Raw genomic sequence first — 25,680 nt, 5'->3', positions numbered from 1 at the left:
CCTACGGGCGGCGTCGCCAAGCGGGAAAGTCCTAGTCGCTTCTGTAAGTAGGAACCTGTCCCTTTAAAAACGCCTCCGTCGGAGGCGAAATAGAGTGTCTTCCGGGCATGCGCACAACGTTGTGCAGGGGCATGCCTTCACCTGGAGGTGAGGGAGACCGGGTGGAGCATCTAGCGTAACGTGGGCTTCTGTAGGGGCGATGACATGATTGGCGTTGGGACCCCAAGCCTTTGCCCCCGAGCGGAGGGTGAGGTGGACGAGTATTGCGCCTTGGGCCAGGCGGGTGTGGGGGAGGGAGGAGAAGCACGGGGAGCTGGTGGCGGTCGGTGTCTGCGGGTGCTTTTGGACGCGCCAGAAGGCCACCTCGCCGGAGATTTAAGTTCTGCGGGTTGGGGACGGAGCGGGGAGTACGTAGGAGTGAGTTTCGCGGAGCTTCGCCGATTAGTGAAGTAAGAGCATGAGGGAAAAGGCGCTATCGTCCTCCATTTCTAATATCTTCCTTGTATCTGCCTGTCCTCAGCCGGGAATTCACTAACCGTGGGTCAAACTACCTTACTCCTCCCCACCTGGCACCCTCATCAGCCAGCCGGTTGCGGAGGAACACCGCACGTTTGTGCTGAACTCCACGTGGGCTCCTGGGCTCCCTCCAGCTGCGTTCCGCTCGTTTCCTAAGGTGCTTGGTTGTAATTCCCTCGCTGTTACACATTCTCCCCAAGTCACTTGTTCTGCCCATTGTACTAGCTTAGAATGTCTTCATATCTTCCTTTTACTGGGGTAAGAGTTTGTTATTATTCCCAAGGCCGATCCTACAACAGTAGCCTTGATTACATTGCTTTCCTAACTCTCTGATTCATCCTGTTCGGTTCCATCAGGCATCTTACCAAAACATCACTTTGGACTGTGCATTTTTCCTGCCCAAACACCTCCCCGGTGGCCGTCCATTGACCGCTCTGGATTCTAAGCCCTTCACAGGGCATTCAGTGTCTCAGATAGTTTGGCACTGATCCAACTGCATTTTCCAGAACTGTACTAGAAAACGTTTTCTCCTATAGCTCTGTATCTGGACTGTTCAGTTTTCTCTAACACATTGCATATTTTGTTTTTACATTACCTATGATATGCCTCTGCCTCATTTCTATTGCCTGGACAGTTTTGAGGACTTAGATGGCGACTTCTTGCATTATGACTTTACCAAGTATCATAGGCAAAAGCGACCTTTCTTCCTTTTCACTCGTACCCTCTTATTTTATACTTTAATTTATTCAACTGTCAGTACTGATTGCATGCCTACTACGTGCGTGACAGTGTTCTAAATGTGAGATAATCAGTGAATAAGGCAGACAAGTTCTTGCTGGGATGGAGCTAACAATCTAGTTGAGGGAGATATACAATCAATAATGAAAATGATTAGATAGAAATACTGTGCAAAAAACTAAATAAACTTTTGTGAAAGAGAGTGACTTGCTGGTTCCTTTAGACATTGGTCAGGGAAGACCTCGTAGGATGTGATTTGGGAAGAACCAATTGAATCAGCAGGAACAGTTAGTACAAAGGAAATGAAGGCCAGTGTCTCTGGAGTATAGCTGGAAATGGGGAAAGGTTACAAAATAAATTTGTAGACTAGACAAAGTCCAGAATCTTAGAAATCTTTGGAAGCCAGGGTAATTTGAATTTCATTATAAATGTGGTTTGAGGGTTTTAAACCGGGTTGTGATACGGATTAATTTACTTTTTAAATCATTCTGGGTGTTATGTGGACCAGTAGTAGAAGCAGAGATTAGAGGCCTTTACAATGTTTAAGGACTTATGGAATGAAGTACCAAGTGGAGGTGATGAAAGGACAGCAGGAGTAATCGGAGAGCCAGATGCTTAAAGTTGATGCAATTTTTGGTGATCAGAAAGTCAAGGCCATGACCACAATGAAGTGGAAGTGGGTTGAGATTCAGACTGAGGAACTGAGACACTGCGATGTTAAATGGATGATCCATACGGACAGTCACGCAAGTCGTGCTGGTTAAGAAGACAGTGGACATTAAAGTCTTCAGTGAATAAGGAAGAGTCATCCTGGGACCAGAGAGAGGATGACAGCAGATGGCAGAGCCTGATGGCCTGAACTTCAAAGGACCTGGGATTTGGGGAGGTAGAGGAGGAAGAAATGGTTTGGAAGGAGTAGTGGCAAACAAAATATTTACAACTTCCAGGTCCTAAGTTAGGTGGGTGTGAAAGGAAAAATGGCTTTCACTTGAGAGGACTACAGAGGAAGCAGCCTGGGGGAAATAGCCAGGTTTCAGTGAAGGCTAGAAACTGAGGAGATGGTACAGGAAATTAAGTAATGAAGGAAAATAAATATGTCCTCCTATATTTCCTAAGAAATAAGGATGTAGAGAATTTGCTCTGATTTCTACATGGCATAGTAGGATGGAGGAGGGGGGTTTGCTAAATTGCTTCAGATTAGTATAATACATTGTCAACATGGAATGAAGGTCAAGATGATGATTAAATTACCTGGAGAGTGTGGCTAACACAAAGGAATATGATGGGGCCCTGGGCATTTTTAGCTTTCCTGTAGCTCCATCTGGTGTGGTAGCCATAGGTTGTGTGAAGAGTGAGTGAAGGCCTCCTTGCAGGACTATTCTCTGGTCTGCTGCTTCAAGAAAATCTGTGAGGGTTTCTTCTCTCTGATGACTGTGACAAGGTTGAAATTTCCCTCTGGGTCAACCTCAGAAGTTTGTATCTGTAAAAGTTTTTATATGGGCTTTCAAGAAGGCTTCAGGTTCAAGTAATCATATCGCAAGTTGGTATTTAGAGCTTCATTTGTCAATTTGGCCTTTTTCTTCCTGTCTTCTCCTCATCCTTCTCCCATCCCTAACAGCTAATAAATAAAAATCTAGCCACAAGTTCTCTGGATTTAGCTGGAAATTTCAGAGGTAGGGTTAAGAAAATCACTGCACACATTGTACACAGTTCTATGTTCTTTGTGGGCCTACAAATGATTTTTTTTTTTTTTTTAAACATTTTATTGGGGAAGGGGAACAGGACTTTTATTGGGCAACAGTGTGTACTTCCAGGCCTTTTTTCCAGTCAAGTTGTTGTCCTTTCAGTCTTAGTTGTGGAGGGCGCAGCTCAGCCCCAGGTCCAGTTGCCATTGCTAGTTGCAGGGGGCACAGCCCACCATCCCTTGCAGGAGTCGAACCCAGCAACCTTGTGGTTGAGAGGACGCGCTCCAACCAACTGAGCCATCCAAGAGCTCAATGGCAGCTCAGCTCAAGGTGCCGTGTTCAATCTTAGTTGCAGGGGGCGCTACCCACCATCCCTTGCGGGACTCGAGGACTTGAACTGGCAACCTTGTGGTTGAGAGCCCACTGGGCCAGCCTACAAATGATATTTTTAAAGTGGAGTTGAAACTGACTCATTTTAATCCTGAATAATAGATGGAATCCCGGAGTGGATGAAGAGTCAAGTTGCAACTCACCAGTTATACCAGAAAAAGTTTGCATGTTAATTCATCTTGGTATAGGAGGGTCAAAATACACAGGATATATAGAAGTAGATTATTAATGTCTATTAAAGGAGACTCAGGATTGAAAGGGAGAAAGAGAATTAAATAAATCCTGCAAACCTATTTCTTTTTGTGACCCACAACTTTTCTTTCTAGTAACTGACTGCCTCTCTGTTTTCTTTTGTAGGCATTGCTATTTAAGAATGGAAGAGGATACAGATTTTAGAATCAGATTTAGTTCTTTGTGCTTCATTACTGATCATGTTGGGTTTCATGGCACTATAAAAAGCTCACCAAGTGACTTTGTTGTTATTGAAATAGATGAACAGGGACAGTTAGTTAATAAGGCCACTGATGAACCTATTGACAAGATTAGTAAAGTACTACCCAAGCCAAATAATTTTGCCAAGAAAACAAAACTAGAGCTTCAAAATGTGTCCTTGGAAGAGGGAAGCAACCAAGAAGTCAATACTTTGGCTGGGTTTTCTGATGATGACCAAAATCATCGGACTGTTTCAGAAAAGGAAGATATAATCAATGATGCAACTTCCAAACGTGAAGAAGAAAAAGTCGATGTATTAGGCTCTTTGTTAGATAAAAAAACTAGTGAATTGCTGAATCAGTTTGCTTGTGCTATAAAAGAGAAGTGGGATTCTAAAACTGAGCTAATTGGACCGTCTCCTGAATTCTTGCTGGGCACAATCCTTGACAAAAACCAGAGGGCTATTTTGCATAGTGCTGTTAGGCAGAAGTTTCCCTTTTTAATAACTGTAGGAAAAAACAGTGAAATTGTTGTAAAACCAAATCTTGACTATAAAGAACTTCTTCACTTGGTATCCGAAGAAGAAGCACTTGACTTTTTCAAATATTTGGATGCAAAGAAAGAAAATTCCAAATTTACCTTTAAACCTGATACAGACAAAGACCACAGAAAAGCTGTTCACCATTTTGTTAACAAAAAGTTTGGAAATCTTGTGGAAACCAAATCTTTTCCTGAGCCTAATTGCAGTGCTGGTAATCCAAATATAGTGATAACAGTAAGATTTCGAGAAAAAGCACACAAGCACAGGAAAAGGTCTCTGCTTGAATGCCAGGAAAGAAAAGTTATATACACAGGTAATTTAATAAATCATTACCATTTTCTTTGATAAAAGTAGTTAAAATTGTGAATCAGTGAAAAATCAGTGAAAGGTGAATAATTCAAATGAATTGAATAGATTTGTCCAGAGGGATATTGGAAAAAATACATGGATCTGTTTTTTAATGGAAGATAAAGTCTTTCAAATTACAATAATTGTAGAAATTAATCTTATTAATGAAAGTGTGGTTAACACACACATTTATACTTAACATAGTCACGAATATATAATTGAAGCAGTTATTTTGTGTTTAATAAGTTTTATTGGCAGTAAATCATAAATATCATAGTTTGAAAATTATCTTAATTAAAATGAAGTATTTGGAGTTAAGTCGAATATGTTTGCTATACTTGAGAAAGTGAATACTTTTATTCTAAAACAATTGAATCTCACTACCCAGGGTAGGGAACCTGAAAACACGGGGAGCTTCATCCTTTGGCTCTGTCCGTATTTTAGAGAAGAGGTTTTCAAATGTTAACGTGCATGAGAATCACCGACAGGGCTTGTTAAAACACATCTCTGAGCCCTATTCTCAGAGGTTCTGATTTAGAAGTTTTGGGGCAGGGTTTTCACAAATTCCCAGGAGATGATTTTTCTGCTGGTCTGGAGACTGCATTTTGAGAATCACTGTTTTAGGGGATATATTCAGTTCCTAGGATGGTATGGAACTGATGAAAGCTCACTCTACAAGTCTGACTGACCAGGTTTAATTGGCTTGTATCTTAAGTGAGGGATGGAAAATGGTCACATTTTATAAATGTGTACAGCAAGGCATTTAAGATAAAAGCAGTAATCCAAATTTGCATCCATGTGTGTGGCACAGAAACAGGATTGTACTATGTAGGAACTCCTTGTGTAAATGAGAGGAGGTTGGACTTTGGAGCTGTGTCGGTTTTATTTTATATTATGACTTTAGTTCATAAAATAATTTATGAACTTTTTAGTATCTTTAAGACTTAATTTCTACAAATGTAAAAATGGAAAGAATAGCTCAGGCAAATTACTTAGCAATTTATAACTTGGTTGTACTTTAAAAATGGGGTAGTAGTGACGCATAATTCACAATGATATTGTTAGAATTAAATGAAATAATTAAAGAAAATGTTTAGTACATAATAGTTATTCAAATATTGGCATCTTCTCTCCTGGAATTCTCTGTCTGGTGGTGTGACTTGCTTTTTTTATGAGATAGCTGCTAGTATAGGACTTGACATGTGAGGTATGTAGTTAATGTTAACAGATAAATCTATTTGGAAGGAAAAAAAAAAACTAGCTTTACATGTATGGGGAAGAATTACTAATAAGTGATTTAAACATCTATAAATTTTATGTTACTTAAAATTCTAACACTATTAATTTGAGTTAATGAACAAAACAAATTGAGGAAACTTTTTACATATTAGTTTATATTAGTTTTAGGAAAACTATAATAAATTGGAGGGATATGCCATAGGGAGGAATTGATGGCTCATCAAGAGGATAGTATGAAGGTACAGGTATACCTATAAGTCCAAAAACAAAGAAAAAGACAGATAAACTTTGCCTATCCCAAATTTTGCTTAGGCCAGCTTTTTATAACAACAAAAATAGCTCATCTTAAAAAAAAAAAAAAAAAAAACTCCTTAGTTAGGAGAGAGCTATCTAAAAGAAGAATACTTAAAAAAAATATATTTTTATTTTTAATTGTTACAAAATATATAAAATTTGCCATTTTAACCACTTTTAAGTGTACAATTCAGTGATATTAAGTGCATTCACATTGTTGTACAACCATCACCACCATCCATCTTCAGAACTTTTTCATCTTCCCAAACTAAAACTCTGTTCCCATTAAATACTAACTCACCATTGTCCTCTCCCCAGCCACTGGCAACCACCATTCTGCTTTCTGTCTCTATGAATTTGACTACTCTGGGTATCTCAAATGAGTGGAATCACACTATATTTATCCTTTTCTGATTGGTTTATTTCACTTGGCTTAAAGTCTTCAAGGTTCATCCATGTTGTACATATGTTAGAATTGTCTTTCTTTTTAAGGCAGAATATTATTCAGATAGTAAATGATTATTGTTGTTTTATATCATTAGGATTTGAAGTGATTTCTTGTGCAGCATTAGGTAATTAATAGAGATAGAAATAAATTGCTACTGTAATAAAAGCCTAAAATCTGTGATAGCAATGCCTTTGGGACCTGTAGGCAGGCAGAAGTTTGAAGGTACCTAAGGGAAGCTGTCAATGAGAGTTTAAAGGAAAGTAAGGAAAATGTTGTTAGATCCTGGAAGAAAGGGATCCTTGTTATGTAGTGGCAGAAAGTTTAGCAACACTGTTGCCTGTATTGAAGTGGAAAGTAGAAAATGTATCTAAAGAAGGGGTGCTCTGACTAAAAGAGCTTTGCAGGCAAAGTGTGAAAGGTGCCACCTGGCTTTTTACTACTTATCGTAAAATTTTAAGGAATAACAGTTAGATATGAAGGAGCCAGAAGTTCTGGGTTCAAAAATAATTTAGAAAACAACAACAACAAAAACTTCCCAGCCTGTCCAGATGGCACATGATGTTTAAATTATTAATAAGATCGGTGGTAGTTGTTATTGGGCTTGTTCCTCTTCCCCACCTCCACAATCTCTCACTCCCACCCTCTCATCTAATAGACATTTTAAACATCTATCATGAAGCAAGCACTATTTTATTTACTGGCTTGCTGGCCTGGAACTCCCAGTCTATGGGGGTGGACAAACATAAAGAGATAAATTATAATGCATGACGTTAAGTGAAGTGATGCAGATAATAACAACTTGTGGAGACAAGCAAGAATGCAAGATTAAGTAATCAATTACTTGTGGAATTCATTTATTTACTCTTGCTGATTCAACAAATATTTGAATACATTCTATGTGTTAGGCTGAGGATATAATAGTCAATAAAACAAACATGAACCCTGCTTTGGGAGCATTCAGGTTTGGGAACCTGGAAAGAATTTGAGGGAGAATTGCTGCTGCTGTTGGATCGTGAAGATTGAATAGAAATATGGCTGGCAAGTAAAATGGGAGGAACACATATTTTTTGACAGAGGGAGTGCAAAGCTATGGAAGGTTCTAGTCCATCCAAGGATTATGAGAAATTCTCTGTCAAGATTATAAGATATATGACTGGAAGTGGCATATGTGGAGACGGAAAAAGGAGATTGGGGCCAGATATAAACGCCAAATTCAGGGATTTGGATTTTTTTCTGTAAGGTTTTAATGAGCCAATTAGCATTTTAAAAATAACCACTGAAATCTATGACACTGATTTTGTATTTTGATTTAAATTTAAGTTAATGATTTGATTCACTATATTAATCTATTAGTCTGCTAATATTATAATTGATGTATAGTAGCTGATTTTTTGTAATCTAGGATTATTTTTGTTTCAGCCTTTACCCTACGAAAAGAAAATCTGGAAATGTTTGAAGCCATTGGTTTTTTAGCTATCAAACTTGGTGTGATTCCTTCAGATTTTAGTTATGCAGGCCTTAAAGACAAGAAAGCCATCACCTATCAAGCAATGGTTGTCAGAAAAGTGACTCCAGAGAGGTAATGACATTACTTTATAAGAGAGAACTTTTCTTTCTTACTGCATCGAATAAACAAATGTAAGATTAAAAATTCAGAATAGTACTGGGAGCATATTAACCTCACTGTCAACATTAATTCATTAATTACAGGCTTACTAAGCAGCACATTCTGCATTAATAGCATAATTATCTTCTAATTAGTTATGCCTGAAATTTACATTGAAAGTATAGGTAGTTTTAGGACAGGAACTTGGAGCAGCGGCTGATTTTAAATGACCTAAATTGTTTTTGAACATCCTGTTTTATATTCAAATATGAATTCATATTCAGGACAATGTCTTGCAAATTTTTTTTCTAATTACTGTAATACTTTTATACTTTCATTGTTGTACTTTCTTATATTTAAAGTAAATCTTTGTCAGGGGTGCTAGAAAAGGGAAAAGGAAGTCAAATATATGGTGATGGAAGGAGAACTGACTCTGGGTGGTGAACATACAATGCAATATATCGATGATGCATTACAGAAAGGTACAGTTGAAACCTTTGTAATTTTACTAACCAGTGTCACCCTAATAAATTTAATAAAAATTAATTTAAAAATAAAGTCTTTGTTAAATAGAATGTAAAACACTCAGATTTAGCCTCCCTTCAGCTTAATCAAATATTTAAAATATTTTTTGTAATGGTAAAATAAATACATCTTCATTGTAGATTTAGAAAATAGAAAAAAGTACTATATAAAAATATAAATTAAAAGTCACTAATAATTCCATTACTCAGAAAGAACCATGATAACATTTTGATCTATTTCCTCCCAGACTTTTTTCAGACTATAGTACATACGTACATTTTACAGAGACATTTTTTATATATGGGAAATCATATTGTATACCACTTATATTTTACTTATAAAAATAAAGTAATTAACACTGTTTTATTAAAATGTATGTCATGAAATATTTCAAAATTATGTCCATTATATAGGCTAGTTTGTTGAAAATTCCTCTAGTTTTGGATATAGAACTTCTTTCCAGTATTTCACTGTAAATAATACTGTGATTAATATTATTGTACTTAAATCTGCACCTCGTAGATATTTTTCAGAAAGTTGAATCATTGGGCCAAAATTCATCCTAATTTGATGTAATATTGGTATATTAATCCTAGTCATAAAATGTTTAAATATCCACTATTTGTAGGTAGATGCTTTTAAGCTCTTCTATGAGGGACAAAACATGTACATGATTTTGTCTGTGTGGTCCAGAAGTACAGTTTAGGTAAGAGAAAAGGACTTTAGATGTTAAAAGCTAGTCTTTAACTACCAAAGGCAAGAAATATTATTAGTTCCTAGGAGGAAAGAGTACTTTGATTTAGCTTATGGGGATGCGGTATTAATTACCCTTCAAGTTATAGTAAGATTTTAGCAGATGCAGAGAATCTGAAGATATGTTTGGAGGGGCAGTAAGCTAAGCAGTTTGCCTAGTAAAACAGATAGTCACTATAAAGACTACAGGAAACATGAATGTAAAGAAAAATTTACGTCAGTTTATACAGGGTCTTTAAAGTTATGCTAAGATAATTGGAATCTATTCTTTAGGTGTTGGGGAAGAATTGAAAGTTTGAAGGAAGGAAGCGTTTAGAGCATAATTTTAGGAAAATCCTCTGGTGCTAGTGTTTCTTCTTGGTAATAGTGGTGGTAGAGAGACTGAGGAAAGGAGCAGAGTCTAAGAAGAGGAAGAACAGGAGAACAGTTGAGAAGTTCTATCACTTGGAGGTTAAAGGTGATAGCATTAGGTACACGTACTCCCCTTAAAATAACTAGTTAACATAATCCTATAATAATGGGTTTTTAGTGCATATTTGTTGACAATGCATTAACTTTGGAATATTCCCCCAAATTTTTGTTTTAGTATTCTGATACAAGTGGTTACCTGGCAACTGTCATTTAAAACTTACAATTTTTGAAATGAAATGTAAGATTTAACTGAGTCTATATGATTTATCATTTATAGGTTGAAAAATATTGAAAAAGAAATTGAAAAGAAAAGAATGAATGTGTTTAATATTCGGTCTGTAGATGATTCCCTTAGACTCGGTCAGCTCAAAGGAAATCACTTTGATATTGTCATCAGAAACTTAAAAAACCAAGTAAATGATTCTGCAAACCTGAGAGAGAGAATTTTGGAGGCGATAGAAAATGTTAAGGTAAGAATACTCAGTTTTAAAATAGACTATTACAGGAAAATATAGTCCCTCTCATTACGTTGAGGCAAGAAAGGAAACTTTTTCTTTGGCACCTTTTGTTTTTATTTGCATGTATAATTAATTTTTAAAATAATAACTAGGGCCTCTTGGCTTATTTTTATTTTCCTTTTAATACATTTTTACATTGGAAAAAACCCCACAACTTTAATATAATTAAAAAAATAAAATGTATTCCCTAGAGATGGAGGGGAAAAAAACTGTCTGTATAAGAAGAATGTTTTTTAGCACCTGCCATATAGAGTAGTGTTTTAGAGGAAGGAATTAATTTCTTTGGAAACTTTGTTCAGTAATTCTTTTCAGAAATCTTTGATAATTTGGCAAATTACCTTTTAGAATTATACACAATTTTTTTCTTTTCAATCTAATTTTGAATTTTGTTTCAATGTATACAAAGGAGAAATTGTATACATTTCATTATGTCTTAGTAAAAAACAACAGCAAAAACAAACAAAAAACAAAACTTAATGTATATATTTAAATGACATTTGCCAGGCATCTGAATATGCATATACAACCATTGCCTTCAGTCTGATTGTCTACACTATGTGTCAGCAACTTTTTTTTTTTTTCTATAAAGGGCCAGATAATACAATTTTTTGGCTTCGTAGGCATAGGATCTCTGTTGCCACAACTCTATTGCCATTGTGTGGAAGCAGCCATACACGTTACATAAATGAATGAGCATGGCCATGATCCCACAAAACTTTATTTACAAAAATAGGTGTTGAGCCAGATTTGACTTGTTGGCAGTTAGTAATTTGCCAACCTCTGATTTAGACCAGTAATTCTCAACGTGGGGGGCTTTAAAAATTCTCAGCAGTTAATCTCTACTCCCAAACCAATTAAGTAAGAACATTTGGGGATGTAGTTTAGGCAGTAATATTTTTTAAAACTCCCTAAGTGATTCTACTCTGTAGCCAACATTGAGAAACATTGACATAAGTTTCTGACCACAAAGACCTTTTTACACAATTGTATTCCTCTCTTCCAGGAAAACCAACAAACACTGGTTTTTAATCAATGTTATGTCTTTTAATCTAGAAAGTGTCTTCCAATTAAAGTTTATTAATTCAGCATAGTCACCTATGTTTAGGAGTTCTCTGATTGCGTAGTCTTCATATAGTTGCTTTTTTCTTTTTTCTAGACCTACCTAAAATTCTTTCTTTTACTGTTATTAAAATGATACCCCTTAACAAAAAAAACGTGGGAGAGCAATATTGTGATTTATAAGAAATATGACCAAATACATATTTCTCATATATATTTGGTTTTTATTCACAGTTCCTAGCTCACAGCTCCCAAAACTTTTGTAATTTCCCAAGTGTTAAGAGTGATAGAGCTGTCTCTTGTTGTAGTAATGAGGTGACTTTTGGAAAGCACTGAAAGGATGCGGGGGCTGGTTGCCAGTGATTAGAGTTGTAACTTACAGTACCACCCCTGACCACTGCGGGAGATGGGAGAAGGACTGGAGACTGAATCAATTGCCAATGGCCTAGGATTTAACCAATCATGGCCATGTAATGAAGCCTCCACAAAAACCCAAAAGGATGGGGTTCAGAGAGCTTCCGGGTTGATCAATGCATGGAGATGCACGGACAGTGGCACACGTGGAAAAGACAGAAGCTTCCACATACTTTGCTCTATGCATCTCTCCCATCTGACTGTTTCTGAATTATATAAATCTGAGTTTATAATAAACTGGTGATCTGGTAAGTAAAATGTTCCTCTGAGTTCTGTAAGACCTTCTAGCAAATTAGTTGAACCTGAGGTGTAGAGGTCTTGGGAACCTCTTAATTGAAAGCAAGTTGCTGAGAAGTACAGGTAACAACCTGGATTTGTAGCTGGTGTCTGAAGTCCAAGGAGGTGGTTGTTGTAACCTCCACTCTGTAGCAGGTCCATCAGAAGCACCGGTGACAGCCTGGGTTTGTGACTGGCCTGGCATCTGAAGGTGCTGGTGGGGAGGCAGTCTGTCGGACTGAAGCCTTCACCTGTAGAACCTAGAGCTATCTCTGAGTAGATAGTGTAAGAATTGAGTTGAATGGTGGGCTACCCAGCTGATGCCAGAGAATTTCTTCTGAATGTGCGGAACCCCTTTCTACATTGAAATTGGGTGCTCAGAATACCAAAAGAGGGGGTTTCTCTGAACTCTGAGAGCATTTATTGCCTGTCTTTCATTTGGTACCTATGGATATACTACTGCCCATTATAAAGTCCCCATTAATAATAATCTTAGTGTTAGCCCACTTTCCTTGAGTTTTCATGAAAAGGGAAGGGAGTTGAGAAGCCCTGAAAATAAGAAGTCTTTGAAGTTTTGTTTCAGAAGTTTATGGCTCTGATTGCTATAAACCTTGTTATTTCCAACCCTATGTAATTAGAAGGGGTAGTTAAAACTCTTCTGGCCATTCTAGGATATTATTTTTTTTCAAATTTTAAATGCTTAAAATATTAACTATGAGATTTAATACAGGGAGTACTTATTCTATCAGCAGTTGATTTTTGTGAATGGCATGAGGTAAGGGTGGCTTTTGTCCCATGCCTGTAACAAATTGTTTTAGCATCTTTTATTGAACAATCTTAGAGTTGGTCCTCAACAATTATTTAATGAATTATAATGGACTCGCCTCATAAAGTGAGTGTGGAAGACTCTTTCACTTTTAAGAAACCATCTGGGCTTGGTGTGTTCTTTGAGATAGCACATTTAACTACTGTCCAATGTCTTTATAATGGTTGTAGTAATAAATTACAGTTTTCTTGTCCTGCTAAAGTGACACTATGCCATTGTCTTGCCCCAGGCTTTCAGAAACTGACATAACTGAAAAATAAACTGTTACATACAAAGAGCCAAAACTTGCTGGGTTTCAAAATAAATCTGTTTCTTATTCCAAGTCTCTCCATTCAGCAGAATCAGCAAAAGCTTCAGGGCAACGATCAGATCCAATACTAGGCAACCAATTCATCCCAGTTTTCCCACAACTTTCCCGGTTTTAGCATCCAAAGTCCTTCATGTCAGAAAACCCGTCTGTAATGTGAATGAAGAGCTGACATATTTTTAAAGCTTTTTTACTCATCTTATTTTCTAACTTTTAATCACTTGTTCTTTTCCTCCTTTCTACTCTCTAACTATATAGCATTTCTCAGACCATTTGGTCCCCATGTGTATATGACAAATTACAGGACTCTTTTTATTAAAATAAATATGAAGAGAAAGACTTGATTACATATTCTGACAGAAGCATTGTATTTATTTGTCTGTTCCGGGCTGTAACAGAACTACAGAATGGGTGACTTTTAAACAACAGAAAATTATTTCTTATAGTTCTGGAGGCTAGAAGCCTGAGATCAGGGTGCCAGCAGGGTTTTCTTATTGTAGTCTCAGGGAGAAAGCGAGTGAGCTAGCTAGCTCCGAGGCTTTCTCTTATGAGGGCACGAATCCTGTTCATGAGAGCTCTGCCCTCATAACCTAAGTACCTTCCCAGATCCCACTTCCACACACTATTCCACTGGAGGGTAGGATTTCGACACATGAATTTTGGAGGGACACAGGCATGTAGTCCATAACAATACACTTTTAATTAATTGATTTTTTTTCCTATTCATAGCATAAAGGTTTTGTGAATTACTATGGACCACAGAGATTTGGGATGGGAAGGAAAGTTCACACAGACCAAATTGGATTGGCTTTGCTGAAGAGTGAAATGGTATGTATTTTTTAAAACTATGATCTCATCTGTTTTCTCAGTTGTACTTATTACATAAGTCAGCTTCTTGCTTTCTTAACCCAGCATATAAACACATATATACATACACACATATACCATGTACTGCACCACTGAACATATGAGCAGCTACTATATTCTTAGTATCTCATTATAAGAAAGCAAACTGTATGCAATGTCCCTGTGTTTAGTTCTTCTTTGAAACTTAACAGAGAATTGACCAACTCTCACCAAATTCTTAGTGAACTGAACAGAGGATTTAGAGGAAACTTTTACCTACAATTCCAGAAATCTGGTATAAGATTATACAACAGATAGGAATTCACCCAAAGCCAGAGACTAATGGGAACAGCAGATTTGAAAAATATATCTGAGTAGTTTCAAATAAAACTATAAATGAATGTCACAAATAAGAAGCCACATTTGCCCAATTATTAAAATTATATATTTTTAAATGTATATTTTATATATATAATTACATGTTATATACATACAGATGTATTTGCGCACTGGGTAAAGTACATAATAGCGAATAACTATAAAACTGTAAAATTATATACTTGTGCAAATGCACAATTATTCATATGATAGTGTCGTACTCACTCATTTGGGTTATAGGATGTTTTCTTGAGTAGAAGAGAAAGGAACAGTAAAAGCAGTTGTGAAAAGTATTGTGCATGTGAACAGTATCTAGTGTGTTGGAATAAGGCCGAGAGCTGAGCATGTAGACCACATCTACAAATGTGTAGCTAGTGCGCCTACTGCAAGACACATCCTTAGAAATACGTAAATCACAATGCTGGAGACGGTGATTAAAACACAGGAACTAGTAGATATCATTTTTTTAAAGGAACATCTTGTCATCTATGTAGGTTTTAGAAGATAATATTACAGTTGGCAATTTTTAAAAGAGATTTTGGCAATTACTTTTTTAGCTCAAAGAATTCTGAGACTTGAGAACATGAATGAAGTTAGTGGCTTACCATTCCCTTCTGCAGGTTTCCTCCCCTACTTTTATTATCAATGTTGGTCAAGTCTGAGTTTTATGTCGTTACTTCACACCTATATTTATACTTTGATACTAGAAGTAAAGAATGACAGAAGAAGAACTGGAAGTGATGGGGGAGCCCGTTTTCCAGTTCATAATATCTTAAACCTATGTATAAGCTTGCTGTGTACAGAAGTTTATTTCTAAATTTAACATTGATTGTTTAATTTTTGAAAGCTTAAAGATAAAATTGCAGCATCAGTTATCATTTGTTAAATGCCTGTTCTTTTAAGATGCATGTTGTTTTTAAAAATGATTTCTCATTTTCATTTAACATGTTTACTTTCTTGATTTTTAAAGGTGAAAGCTGTAAAATTATTTCTTACACCAGAAGATTTGGATGATCCTGTAAATAGAGCAAAGAAGTATTTTCTTCAAACTGGTATTTAAAAAGTTTCTTTACCCCATACAGAGCCATGGAGATCCGTAATATAAATGTTCTGTCAGCGGGAGGGCATTCATTGCAACATAAAAGTGATAAGAAATGGATTGTAAGATATTGTATATTTGATCATTGTATTACATTCCCTAGGTACTCCATTTTTTGCCAGATCTTAAGGACCTTTGTCCTTACACTTGCTCGGGGGTAAGGCTAGGGGTAGGAGGGGAGATAGTGCCTTTTCTTGGCCTAAATCCTCTGAGGAGATGGGAGTTCCCAATTCTAAACTGGTACTGATGAAAGTATAATTCACTACGTCTAGAGGAGGCTGAAAAATAAACTAAATAAAAGTACATTTATTATATCTGATACTTCATGCATTGTTTTTGGTCTAGTTGCCATGCAGCCCTGACTGAAGATTTTGAAAACTTTAGCTCAATATAATGATGTATATGCAGAATGCTTAATGGAAAGCACTAAAGAAAAGTGGTTAAGAGTGTGGGTTCTGGAGTCAGTCTACATGGATGTAACTCTCAGCTTTAGTACTTTCCAACTGTATGGTTCTGTGCAAGTGATTTAGCCTCATTGTTTTAGTCTCTTCATTTGTAAATTGAAGCTAATAATGGTACCTAAAAGACTGTTACGAGATTTAAATAAGATAATAGATGTGATGCTCTTAAAATAGTGCCTGGTACGTACTGAACACTGAACAAACATTACTTGTATTTAAATACCAGTAACAGCAACCATACCATTTCAGGTTTATTCAAATATGTGATCTACATATATGTGTGTACTGAATTTCACTTACGTTGAAATAAAGGACGTCAGTCTTTAAAACTCTTCATTCATTGTGTTTAATTTTGTACGTTTTATATATATGTGATTATTCATAGAAGAACTATTTTTATGCCATACAGCAATCTGTAAATAGTGTGGCATTTCAAAATGTTATGTAAGTAATACTAAAGAAAATTCAAAGTGACTTATTTTTTTGTATCTATTTAGAGTCCTGAGAAGATAATTTTCTTACGGCAATGATTCTTAAACTTTAGTGTGCATAAGAAGTCTGGTAGAGCTATTAAAAATCCAAGGCCCTACCTGAATCAACATCTTCACAGTAGAATCCAGTAATCTAATTTTAAAAAACACCCCATTAGCAAAACCTAATAGTAGACTTGAAGGATCCAGATATCAACCCTTTCTTAATCAAAAAATTCTGTGTAAATGTCCGTAATAGCTCCTGAAATATCTCTAGGCTCAGGGGATTGTAAATCCTCTGAATAACTGCAAATTATTTCATCTCCATTCTGAAGTAGGAATTATTTATGTGCTTTTTTTTTTTTTTACCATTTTTTAATGCAGGGAAGTGAATGGACCATATAATTAACAATCTTTATTAAAAAACAAACTCTTCAAGAGGAGCTAAGTTTATCATTGGTGCTGAGAGCATCATTCTCATATTCGGGTGTAAAACAGCACATTTCATTGCCTTTCATTTAGAAAGCATACTAAAAGTCTTTATAACTGGCCTTTAAATAAAAGTGGTTGGCTAAGTGATTTTTTCCTTTATTCCAGAGGATGCTAAAGGCACACTTTCACTGATGCCTGAATTCAAAGTTCGAGAGAGAGCACTGTTGGAGTCACTGCATCGCTTTGGCATGACAGAGGAGGGGTGTATCCAGGCGTGGTTCTCACTTCCCCATTCTATGCGCATTTTCTACATTCATGCATATAGCAGCAAAATTTGGAATGAGGCAGTATCTTATAGACTCGCAACCTATGGACCAAGAGTGGTGGAGGGTGATTTAGTCTGTTTGGATGAAGGTGGTGATGATGAGCATTTCCCAAGTAGTAAAGTGAGTATCATTTCGTCACAGCTTTCCAAGAGTAGTTACCACAGCAAGAACACTAATTCTCAGAAGCCCTTGTTTTAGAAACAATTTGCAACTAAACATGCATTTTACAGATTTCTTTTTTAACTTACATTTGTTCATCTCCTGCTTCTACTCTGCTGTCAGCTGACATGTCAATAAGTGGAAAAATATAATAGTCAATGATATGAAATGAAAGGTACAAAGATAGTAAAGCTTCCTTTAAAGAACACAGTATTTAAAAAATTACACAAATAATGCACAGAACAGTCTCTTTAAAAATCAGAATCAAAACATACCAGATGAAGCTGTCATCACTGCCACGGCTCTGTTGTGATTCCCTCCCCTGCCTGTTTTTTGGAATTTTTCTTCTAGATCTTTTTCTATGCTTTCATATAAATTTGCAAAGAAAAGTGGATTTTTAGTCTATTAGTTAACACTGAGAGGAGAAAAGGCAGGACTTAGAGGCTCAAAGCTTAAAATACACACAAAAAAGATTTTTATAATGGTATATGGGTCACATAATGTGTGTGTTTCTTTTATATAAATGTGATTTCACAACGTGCTTTTTTCCTCTTAAAAATATTTTAAAGACATTTATATTCATTTCAAATAATGGAAACCACCTCAAACTAGCTTAAGGAAAAGCAGACGGGAACTTACTGGCCCTCATAACTGAAAGTCCATGACTAAGTTAGGCCCAGCTGTACCCAGGTGCTTAAGCAGCATCCTAAGTCATCCATCTCATCTCCATTTTTCAGCTCTATTTTCCTCTGTTAGATCCATTCTCAGTCTGGCGTATTCCTTTGGTGGCAGGATGGTTATTAGCAATACTAGGCTGATTTCTCACAACTTCTCCAGAAAAGAGGGCTTTCCTTTCCCAACAGTTTCAACAAAAGCCATGGAATTGAATCTCAGTGACCAGGAATGGGCTGGCTTGGGTCGCATGTCCTCAAACTAGTCATTGTGGACTGGAGTATGTGATCGGTTAAGCCCGTGTTTCAAGGGCTCCCTCCTGGAACCATCCCACCCGAACCACATTTGAGAACTGGGAGGGGAGATCCCTGGAAAATGCTGCTACCGGAAGAGAGGGAGTTATGGCTGGCTGAGTAAGCCAGAACAACAGATGTCAGCTTTACTAATTCATTGAATGGATGGCCTATAAATATTTAGATGAGAAAGTAATTACTGGAAGCATAAATCACTGAGAATGGTCATTTAACTGAGGTACAGACTCTGAAACTGTAAAAAGAAATCTAGCTGCATCTTAGGTTTTATTTTACCTCATATGAATGGAAGAATATGTATGTCAGTAGTCCCCTTTTAATGAATAATGAAAAATCATAAGTTTTTTTTACCACCTTCCAGAAAACATGTTCATTTAAATGTTACCTGAGCAAAACATGATTTAGTAAACCAGGCATTTCTAATTTAGATTTTAAGGAGTTAAAGGGTACTTTGACAACATACAGCAATAATCTCTGACATACATGTGTCTTATAAGACTTCTTTGTTCAAAGTAACATTTGCAAAGTCAGTTTTGTGATCAGAATTGTACGAGTATCTGCTTTTGTTTCTGGTGCTGTAGAAGAAAAGAACATTTTCTCCTTCAGTTCTTGCAGTTTCCTTTTATTATCAGCAAAAAAATGTCTGTATGGATTTTTTTTTTTTAATTTATTGGGAGATTTTAAGACAACTCATTTATATTTTATCAGTTACATTGAGAAAAGAAAAGTCAAGATTTAGAGGCTCAAAACTTAAATATGAAAAGGAAAAAGGTAGAATGAGATTTCTAATAAAAGGTATATAGGGCATGTAACTATAGGAAACTAATCTGATTTCCTTTTCTGATGGGATTATTAGGCTAACAGGTGTCTCTTTATTTCAAGTTACCTGGAAGATTCTCTCATAATTTTTTTTGTTTTTTTTTGTGAGCAAGATAGAGAAATGTGAGTTGACAATTAAATACTAAGGCGAATTCATATTTGGGGAGCAGCCATACAGCAAAAGCATGTTTATTGATTAATAGATCTGTGTTAACCTGGAGGGAGTTCTGTAAAGACAAAGCAGACTTCTGTACTTGACCGTGTTTGTTCAGTATTTTCATAAATTACCTAAATTACAGTATTATAGGTATGTTTATGAGTTTGTGAAAGTCAAAAAGCTGGAGGTGATTATGCAAGAGGAATCATAGTCCCATGTATTCTGGTCAGATCACACCTGGAGTTCTATGTCCATTTCTGAGTGCAGCAATTAAAACCAGTTATTTAATGAAAAACCAAAGTCAAATGAAAAACAAATAAAAAAAATGAGGGAATTTATTGATAAGAATAGGGAGAATAGAGGGGAAAGCAAGCAGATTTAGAGGAGATCTAGACACTATTATATGATGAATGCTTTAAGACGATGGGAATGCTGTCAGTGCTTGTGAAATGAGTACAGCTGCCTTTACATTTGAGCTTTCCTGTGCAAGAGAAATCAGAATTCTCTGATGTCCTACAGTAACATTTCTCAAACTGAATTTAATACACACTGCTTTTTCTTTCCCTCCTTCATGTGATACCTATAGCTATTTTATGAAACACATTTTGAGAAACACCACTTCTCATAAAGTATGATATTTGTTGGGGTGGTTTCCCAGGAACAGATTTTTGATTCAGCGTAATAAGGAACATTTAATTTAGAAAAACATTGTTGCTGACTGAGGTGAAAAGAGTCACCTTAGAATGTTAAGCTGCCCCCCATAATCTGTGTGTTCCAACTTCAGTTGTCAGTAGTTACAGCAGGAAGAATCATTCTAATTTGTATGCAGTCTACTCTTCCAGAAATAAATTGTGAAAAGATTTTATTTTGTATTCACCATAGGATTCAAATTACACATATGTGAATTAGGGAAAATTGAGAGAATTTGGAACATTTGGGAATCAACTATATTTTTATCATGTTTTTTTAAAATAGGTTCATCTAGTAACTGAAGAAGAGGAATCGGCTAATATATATGCAATACATCAGGTAAATTTGCTTAAAAAATAGCATCATTTGGATGTAAGTATAGACATTGTCCACAAAAGGCAAAATGTGACCAGTTCTCCTTCCTCCCCCACCCTCTTTTTTTTCACCATTTTTAAATTTAGGTATTATATATACAAGGGGTACCAAAAAAAAAAGTACACATTTTAAGAGATGTTATCTATGTATTACTTTTCGAAGTTGAATTGAATTACAGTAGCAATGTGTAGTGTGACGCTCGCTCAAAAGATGGCATTAATAAAGTGAATGGTAACGTCATTCATTGTATTACAATTTTAGTACAATTTTTTCCTTTCTTAAAATGTGTACACGTTTTTTTGTCATCCTCTATATGTATATATACATATACATACATACCCATGTTTCCCCGAAAATAAGACCTAACTGGGAAATAAGCCCTAGCATGATTTTTCAGGATGACATCCCCTGAACATAAGCCCTAATGCATCTTTTGAAGCAAAAATTAATGTAAGACCTGGTCTTATTTTTGGGGAAACATGGTATATATAGATATGTGTGTGTGTGTACACACACACACACACACACACAATGAAATTCACTCTTTTTAGTTAACTCTTCTATGAGTTTTCATAAATGTATACAATAATATGACCACCACAAAAATCAAGATAAAGAACAGTTTCATCTTTCCTCAAAACTTCCCTGTGCTCCGTTGTAGTCATCCCCCACCCCTCGCCTCAGCCCCTGGCAACGACTCATCTATTTTCTATCTCTGTGGTTTTGCCTTTGAAAGAATGTCATATAAATGGAATCATATAGTATACAGCCTTTTGGGTCTAGCTTTTTTCAATTAGCACAATGAATTTGAAATTCGTTTATGTTGTGTGTATTTGACTTTTTCACCTTTTTCCTTTTTTGACAACCTTTTGGTACTATTTAAGAAAAATATCTAGAAGTAATCAGCAAAGGAGGTAAACCCCACAAAATGCAGTGTTTGATCATAAGCAGCTGAGAAAGTAAACATTATTTTTGCTGCCTCTTGTTTGCTTTCATGTTTTTAAATAAGAAGAATGTAAAGTTATCAAAGAGAATATCAGTTATATGATTGAGTAGTAAGGGTTATTTTTTGTGTTATTGAAAGAATATGCTTTTAGGATTGTATGACTGCACAGAGATTTAAGTCTTTGTTGGTTAATTAAATGTATCTAAACTTGTTCCATCTCTTCTACATTAGCAATAGTTTGTCTAATAATATCTGACTTGAGTTGGTTACCTTACTTACTAAGATTCCTTCTTGATTTTATGATTTTATGATATTATGATTCCTCTTTTCTTTGCCTGGCAGCATTAAAAATAATCAAAGTAGTATAGTATTCAATGGCATGTTTTAGGCTGATTGTATGTTTATATCCTGAGACTGTTTTTACAGATCCAGGTCCTAGTCATAAAAGCAAATTTAAAATATGATCATACATTTTTCGGAACACTGTTTCATGCATCTTTTGTTCCCCTTCCACAGGTGGTTCTTCCAGTACTTGGATACAATATTCAGTACCCGAAGAACAAAGTAGGGCAGTGGTACCAGGAAACACTTAGCAGAGATGGACTACAGACATGCAGGTTTAAAGTACCTACTCTGAAACTGAATGTTCCAGGATGCTATAGGAAGATTTTGAAACAACCCCATAATGTCTCGTACCAACTAATAGAAGAACATGATATTGATGTCAAAGCAGAAGGTTCCCACATCGATGAAGCAATTTTATCTCTTTTGGTCTCTTTTGATCTTGACGCCTCGTGTTATGCTACAGTTTGTCTGAGGGAAATAATGAAGCATGACTTTTAAAGCCAGTGCCCTTGATATAATCGTGTATATGTCTTTAAAGGAAAGGGAGCTAATGTTTCTTGGGCATCTGCCACGTGCTAAGAGCTTTATAATTGTTATCTCCCTTAATTACGCAACAGCCCGATGAAGTAGGAATTTGATACTAACATTGCAAAGGACGTATAGCTATTAAGTGGCAGGGTTTCAATTTAAGACTCCAAAGCCTGTGTTTCTTCTGTTATCTAATGATTCAGTGACCTTTATTCTGTGCTGTAAAAGTCACAGTCTTTCTGGACTATTAGGAGCATACGCATATACTACAGATAACATTTAAGAAAAAATGTTTTTGGAGTAATGTTTATATCCTCTCTCTCCTTGCTTAGAATACAGATGAAACATGGTTGTAATGAAAGCATGGTTGGAGAGAAAGAGAGAGGAAACATTTTGTTAATTATTATTGTTATTCTTTCCTAGTTTTGAAATTGTTGATCAAAACAATATATCAAGGAAATGTGATCCCTCTATTTATGATAGGTAACCCAGGGTAGTTTACCCCTTTGTCAGATGCATAATCTTCAATGAAGATTGAAATAAAAAATTTTATACAGTTTATTTATCTCGTCATAGATTGACCTTAATTTTTTGTTATTTTATTATTTTTTTTCTGTTATCTAAAACACAGATTTTAATGTCAGACAGATCTAGGCTCAGATTCTACCTCTGTTACTTTTACTAGTGACTTTGGGTATGGTACTGACTTTTTTTTGAGGCTCACTTAAAGAATCAATATTATACAAATCTCATAAGCATCAATAATAGGATCATCTCTACCTTTTATGTTGCTAGAGGAAGAAAACATTTTGCCCATTTAAAAATGTAAATATTTGTTGATTTAACTATTCCCCATCATAAATCATCCTTAACCACTTTATATTAGTTACATTTGGGATGAAATGGGATATACTGATTGGGAAGATCTGAGCATTCTTTCATTGTTGTTAGCATTATATAATGATGACATTTTAAAAGCAGTATGGAGCATATATTTCAGTAATGTGGCACTTCTATATACTTTAAGTCAGTCAAACGATTGGGTGTATTAGTATAAGAAACGAAATTCAAAAGAAGGAAAAGAAGCTATATGCAATGCAAAATTTGCTTATTGCAGCACTTTTATATATAATGAAAGAAATTAGAAATAGTTTGAAAGTCCAGCATTAGATAATGAAAGTAAGTAAAATGGGATGTTACCAACTTGATGGAGAAACATGTTAATTGTTAAAAATGATGATGCGGTTTTAGCTATGTGAGAAAATGTTGCCCCTCAAAAGCAGAACGTATATATTACAAATGTAGTGTATACACTATATGCAGCCTTTTCAAATGAGAGGCACTTTAGCACAGCGATTAAAAGCACAGATACTGGAGGAAACTCCCCCATTTTGAGCCTCGGCTCTGAAACTTACAGCAGTGTGGTCTTGGACAACTTATTTAAAGTTTGTGTGCTTCAACATCTATAAAAGGGGGATGCTAATATTCCTTAAGATTATTGTGACGATTTGCTGAGTTAATATATGTAAAGCACCTGGCATTTAGTTGAAAAGTGCCTGGCACTTAGTTGTTAAACAAATGTCCGTAGATGCAAGTTTGGAAGGGAACAAAAAAAGCGAATATGCCATTCTGTTAAGATGATAGGGTGTTTGGATTTTTTTTTAATGCTAAAAAGTTCCTTTTTTTGTCATTATATATTTTAATAATAAATAAATTTAGAACACAGTAAGTGGGGATTGCAATACCATGGATTTTTAAAATTACGTTTATTGTTTTAATGTTTGTTGAAAATGAAATGATGCTATATTAAGTGGTAAAAAATTTTTAGAAAGAATGTTTTACTTCATTTTATGTGATAAATTATATTCTGTAAATGTAATCAGAAAATGAATTATGTAAATTATTAAATACTAGTTTTTTTAAACATTGAGTAGCAATTAGAAAATGTGAAAGCATTAAAATGTGCTATCATTGATATTTTCTTTGCCTGTAGATGGCACTATAATTTTAGGTATCTCATTTATTTATTTATTTATTTATTTTCATCACCCGTGAAGAATAGATCAGTACACTTATTTCAAACCACTATGCAATGTATTCAGATACTGTACATGTAGAGAATTATTTTGTATACTAATATCGTTTCCCGTGTTTGCTTTTTTTTTTTTTTTTTCCAGTTTAAGGACTTTGACATACTTTGGATGTCAAATGAAGACAAGTCACCTAGATTTTTGCTGTTTTTCTGGGGCATTTTAGGCTTTCAAAAGGATACTCTTTGGATGAGTTTTAATTTTCAAGGTTGCATTTGAAACTGAGCAATAGTGCCTCTAGATTACTCAGGTAAAACAAATAGAGGTCTTTTTATTAGGACAAAAACACTTGGGTTTTTGTGAGTTACAGTAAGCTGAAAGTCATACATAATTTTTGATCTGATAACATTTATTGAGTGTCTGTTGTGTCAGGCATCTCCACTTCTCTCATTTTAATCCATGTACTCACTCCACAGGTGGACAGGTAGGTAGTGTTTTTCTTGTTTTTGCAGATGAGAAAATACTGTGTAGTTTACTGACCTATTCAAGGTCAAGCGAGATAGTATGTGGTTGCACTTGATTATGCTTCCTAGATCAGTACCTAATATTTACCTTCTGAAAACAAGTTTTTTGGTTAATAACTTCCATGTACCAACTTGCTATTACTTGCCATTGATTAATAGGTATGTTATTAGAGCTTGTCTTGAGAGAAACAAGATTCCTTTTGAGATTCTGAGAGCAAAATAAAAGTAAAGGAGATCATTTAGGAAATCCCCAAATCATTTTGGGGTATTTTCCAGAACACTTTGGGCGCTGTACCACAATCACAGGCAAAGATATCATAGGTAACGGGAGGTGATTAGATTGTTCCTGGCACAGTATTAAATATCATTGGAAATGTACAGTGGGGAGTCACTCCTTTTTCAGTTCTCTTTTATTCCTTTAATCAATCATTCTTTTTAAGACAAGGAGAGAGCTGGTTGATACTGGTTTACACATATCACTCACACTTGCTGATATACCTTTTTAACAGAGACAGTGCAGGTCTCAGGCTCAGGAATACCAGCAGGCATACAACAATATCTAATCAGAATTTAATAAAATTTCTTTGTTATTTTATGTTTATTTTTCCATTTACCTTTTTTTTAATTATTATTATTATTTATGGCAAAGAATCTTGGTTTTCCACTGAGGTGATGTTTCTTTTAAAAATAAACTTAATTTTAAACAGCTAGAATCAACTTAAAGACATTAAGGAAATACTAGTGTAGATACAGCAGCAGCAGTACAAGAGTGATTAGAGTTTGGGA

At 35.5% G+C, this 25,680-nt stretch overlaps 1 protein-coding gene across 5 annotated transcripts; it reads left to right on the top strand.

The window, feature by feature from the left end:
- Nucleotides 1–22: 22 nt before the first annotated feature.
- On the top strand, nucleotides 23–25,272 carry PUS7L (pseudouridine synthase 7 like). Of its 5 annotated transcripts, none has more exons than XM_074325813.2 (10): nucleotides 51–147; nucleotides 521–673; nucleotides 3,687–4,615; nucleotides 8,051–8,210; nucleotides 10,204–10,396; nucleotides 14,056–14,154; nucleotides 15,521–15,602; nucleotides 17,178–17,458; nucleotides 20,432–20,485; nucleotides 21,984–25,272. In XM_074325813.2, the coding sequence occupies exons 3-10, from the start codon at nucleotides 3,703–3,705 to the stop codon at nucleotides 22,308–22,310; spliced, it is 2,109 nt and encodes a 702-aa protein (XP_074181914.2). In that variant the 5' UTR covers nucleotides 51–147; nucleotides 521–673; nucleotides 3,687–3,702; the 3' UTR covers nucleotides 22,311–25,272. The 5 variants fall into 5 exon arrangements, with proteins under 5 accessions (XP_088655032.1, XP_074181914.2, XP_074181915.2 ...); XM_074325812.2 differs by having other exon boundaries at nucleotides 112–247; XM_088798906.1 differs by lacking the exons at nucleotides 51–147; nucleotides 521–673 and adding an exon at nucleotides 23–43.
- The last annotated feature ends 408 nt before the right edge of the window (nucleotides 25,273–25,680 follow it).

The sequence above is a fragment of the Rhinolophus sinicus genome, chromosome 1, assembly GCF_057876585.1.
Source record: "Rhinolophus sinicus isolate RSI-liver-muscle chromosome 1, RSI-T2T, whole genome shotgun sequence".
Lineage (NCBI taxonomy): Eukaryota > Metazoa > Chordata > Mammalia > Chiroptera > Rhinolophidae > Rhinolophus > Rhinolophus sinicus.
This window is presented reverse-complemented; position numbering and strand designations above follow the sequence as displayed.

Bases quoted from the DNA above. Each gene is read 5' to 3' on its own strand.
- PUS7L (XM_088798906.1), top strand. From the start codon at position 3,703: ATGGAAGAGGATACAGATTTTAGAATCAGATTTAGTTCTTTGTGCTTC. The intron at 10,397-14,055 runs GTAAGAATACTC...TCCTATTCATAG, and splicing joins AGGCGATAGAAAATGTTAAG to CATAAAGGTTTTGTGAATTA. The intron at 17,459-20,431 runs GTGAGTATCATT...TTTTTAAAATAG, and splicing joins AGCATTTCCCAAGTAGTAAA to GTTCATCTAGTAACTGAAGA.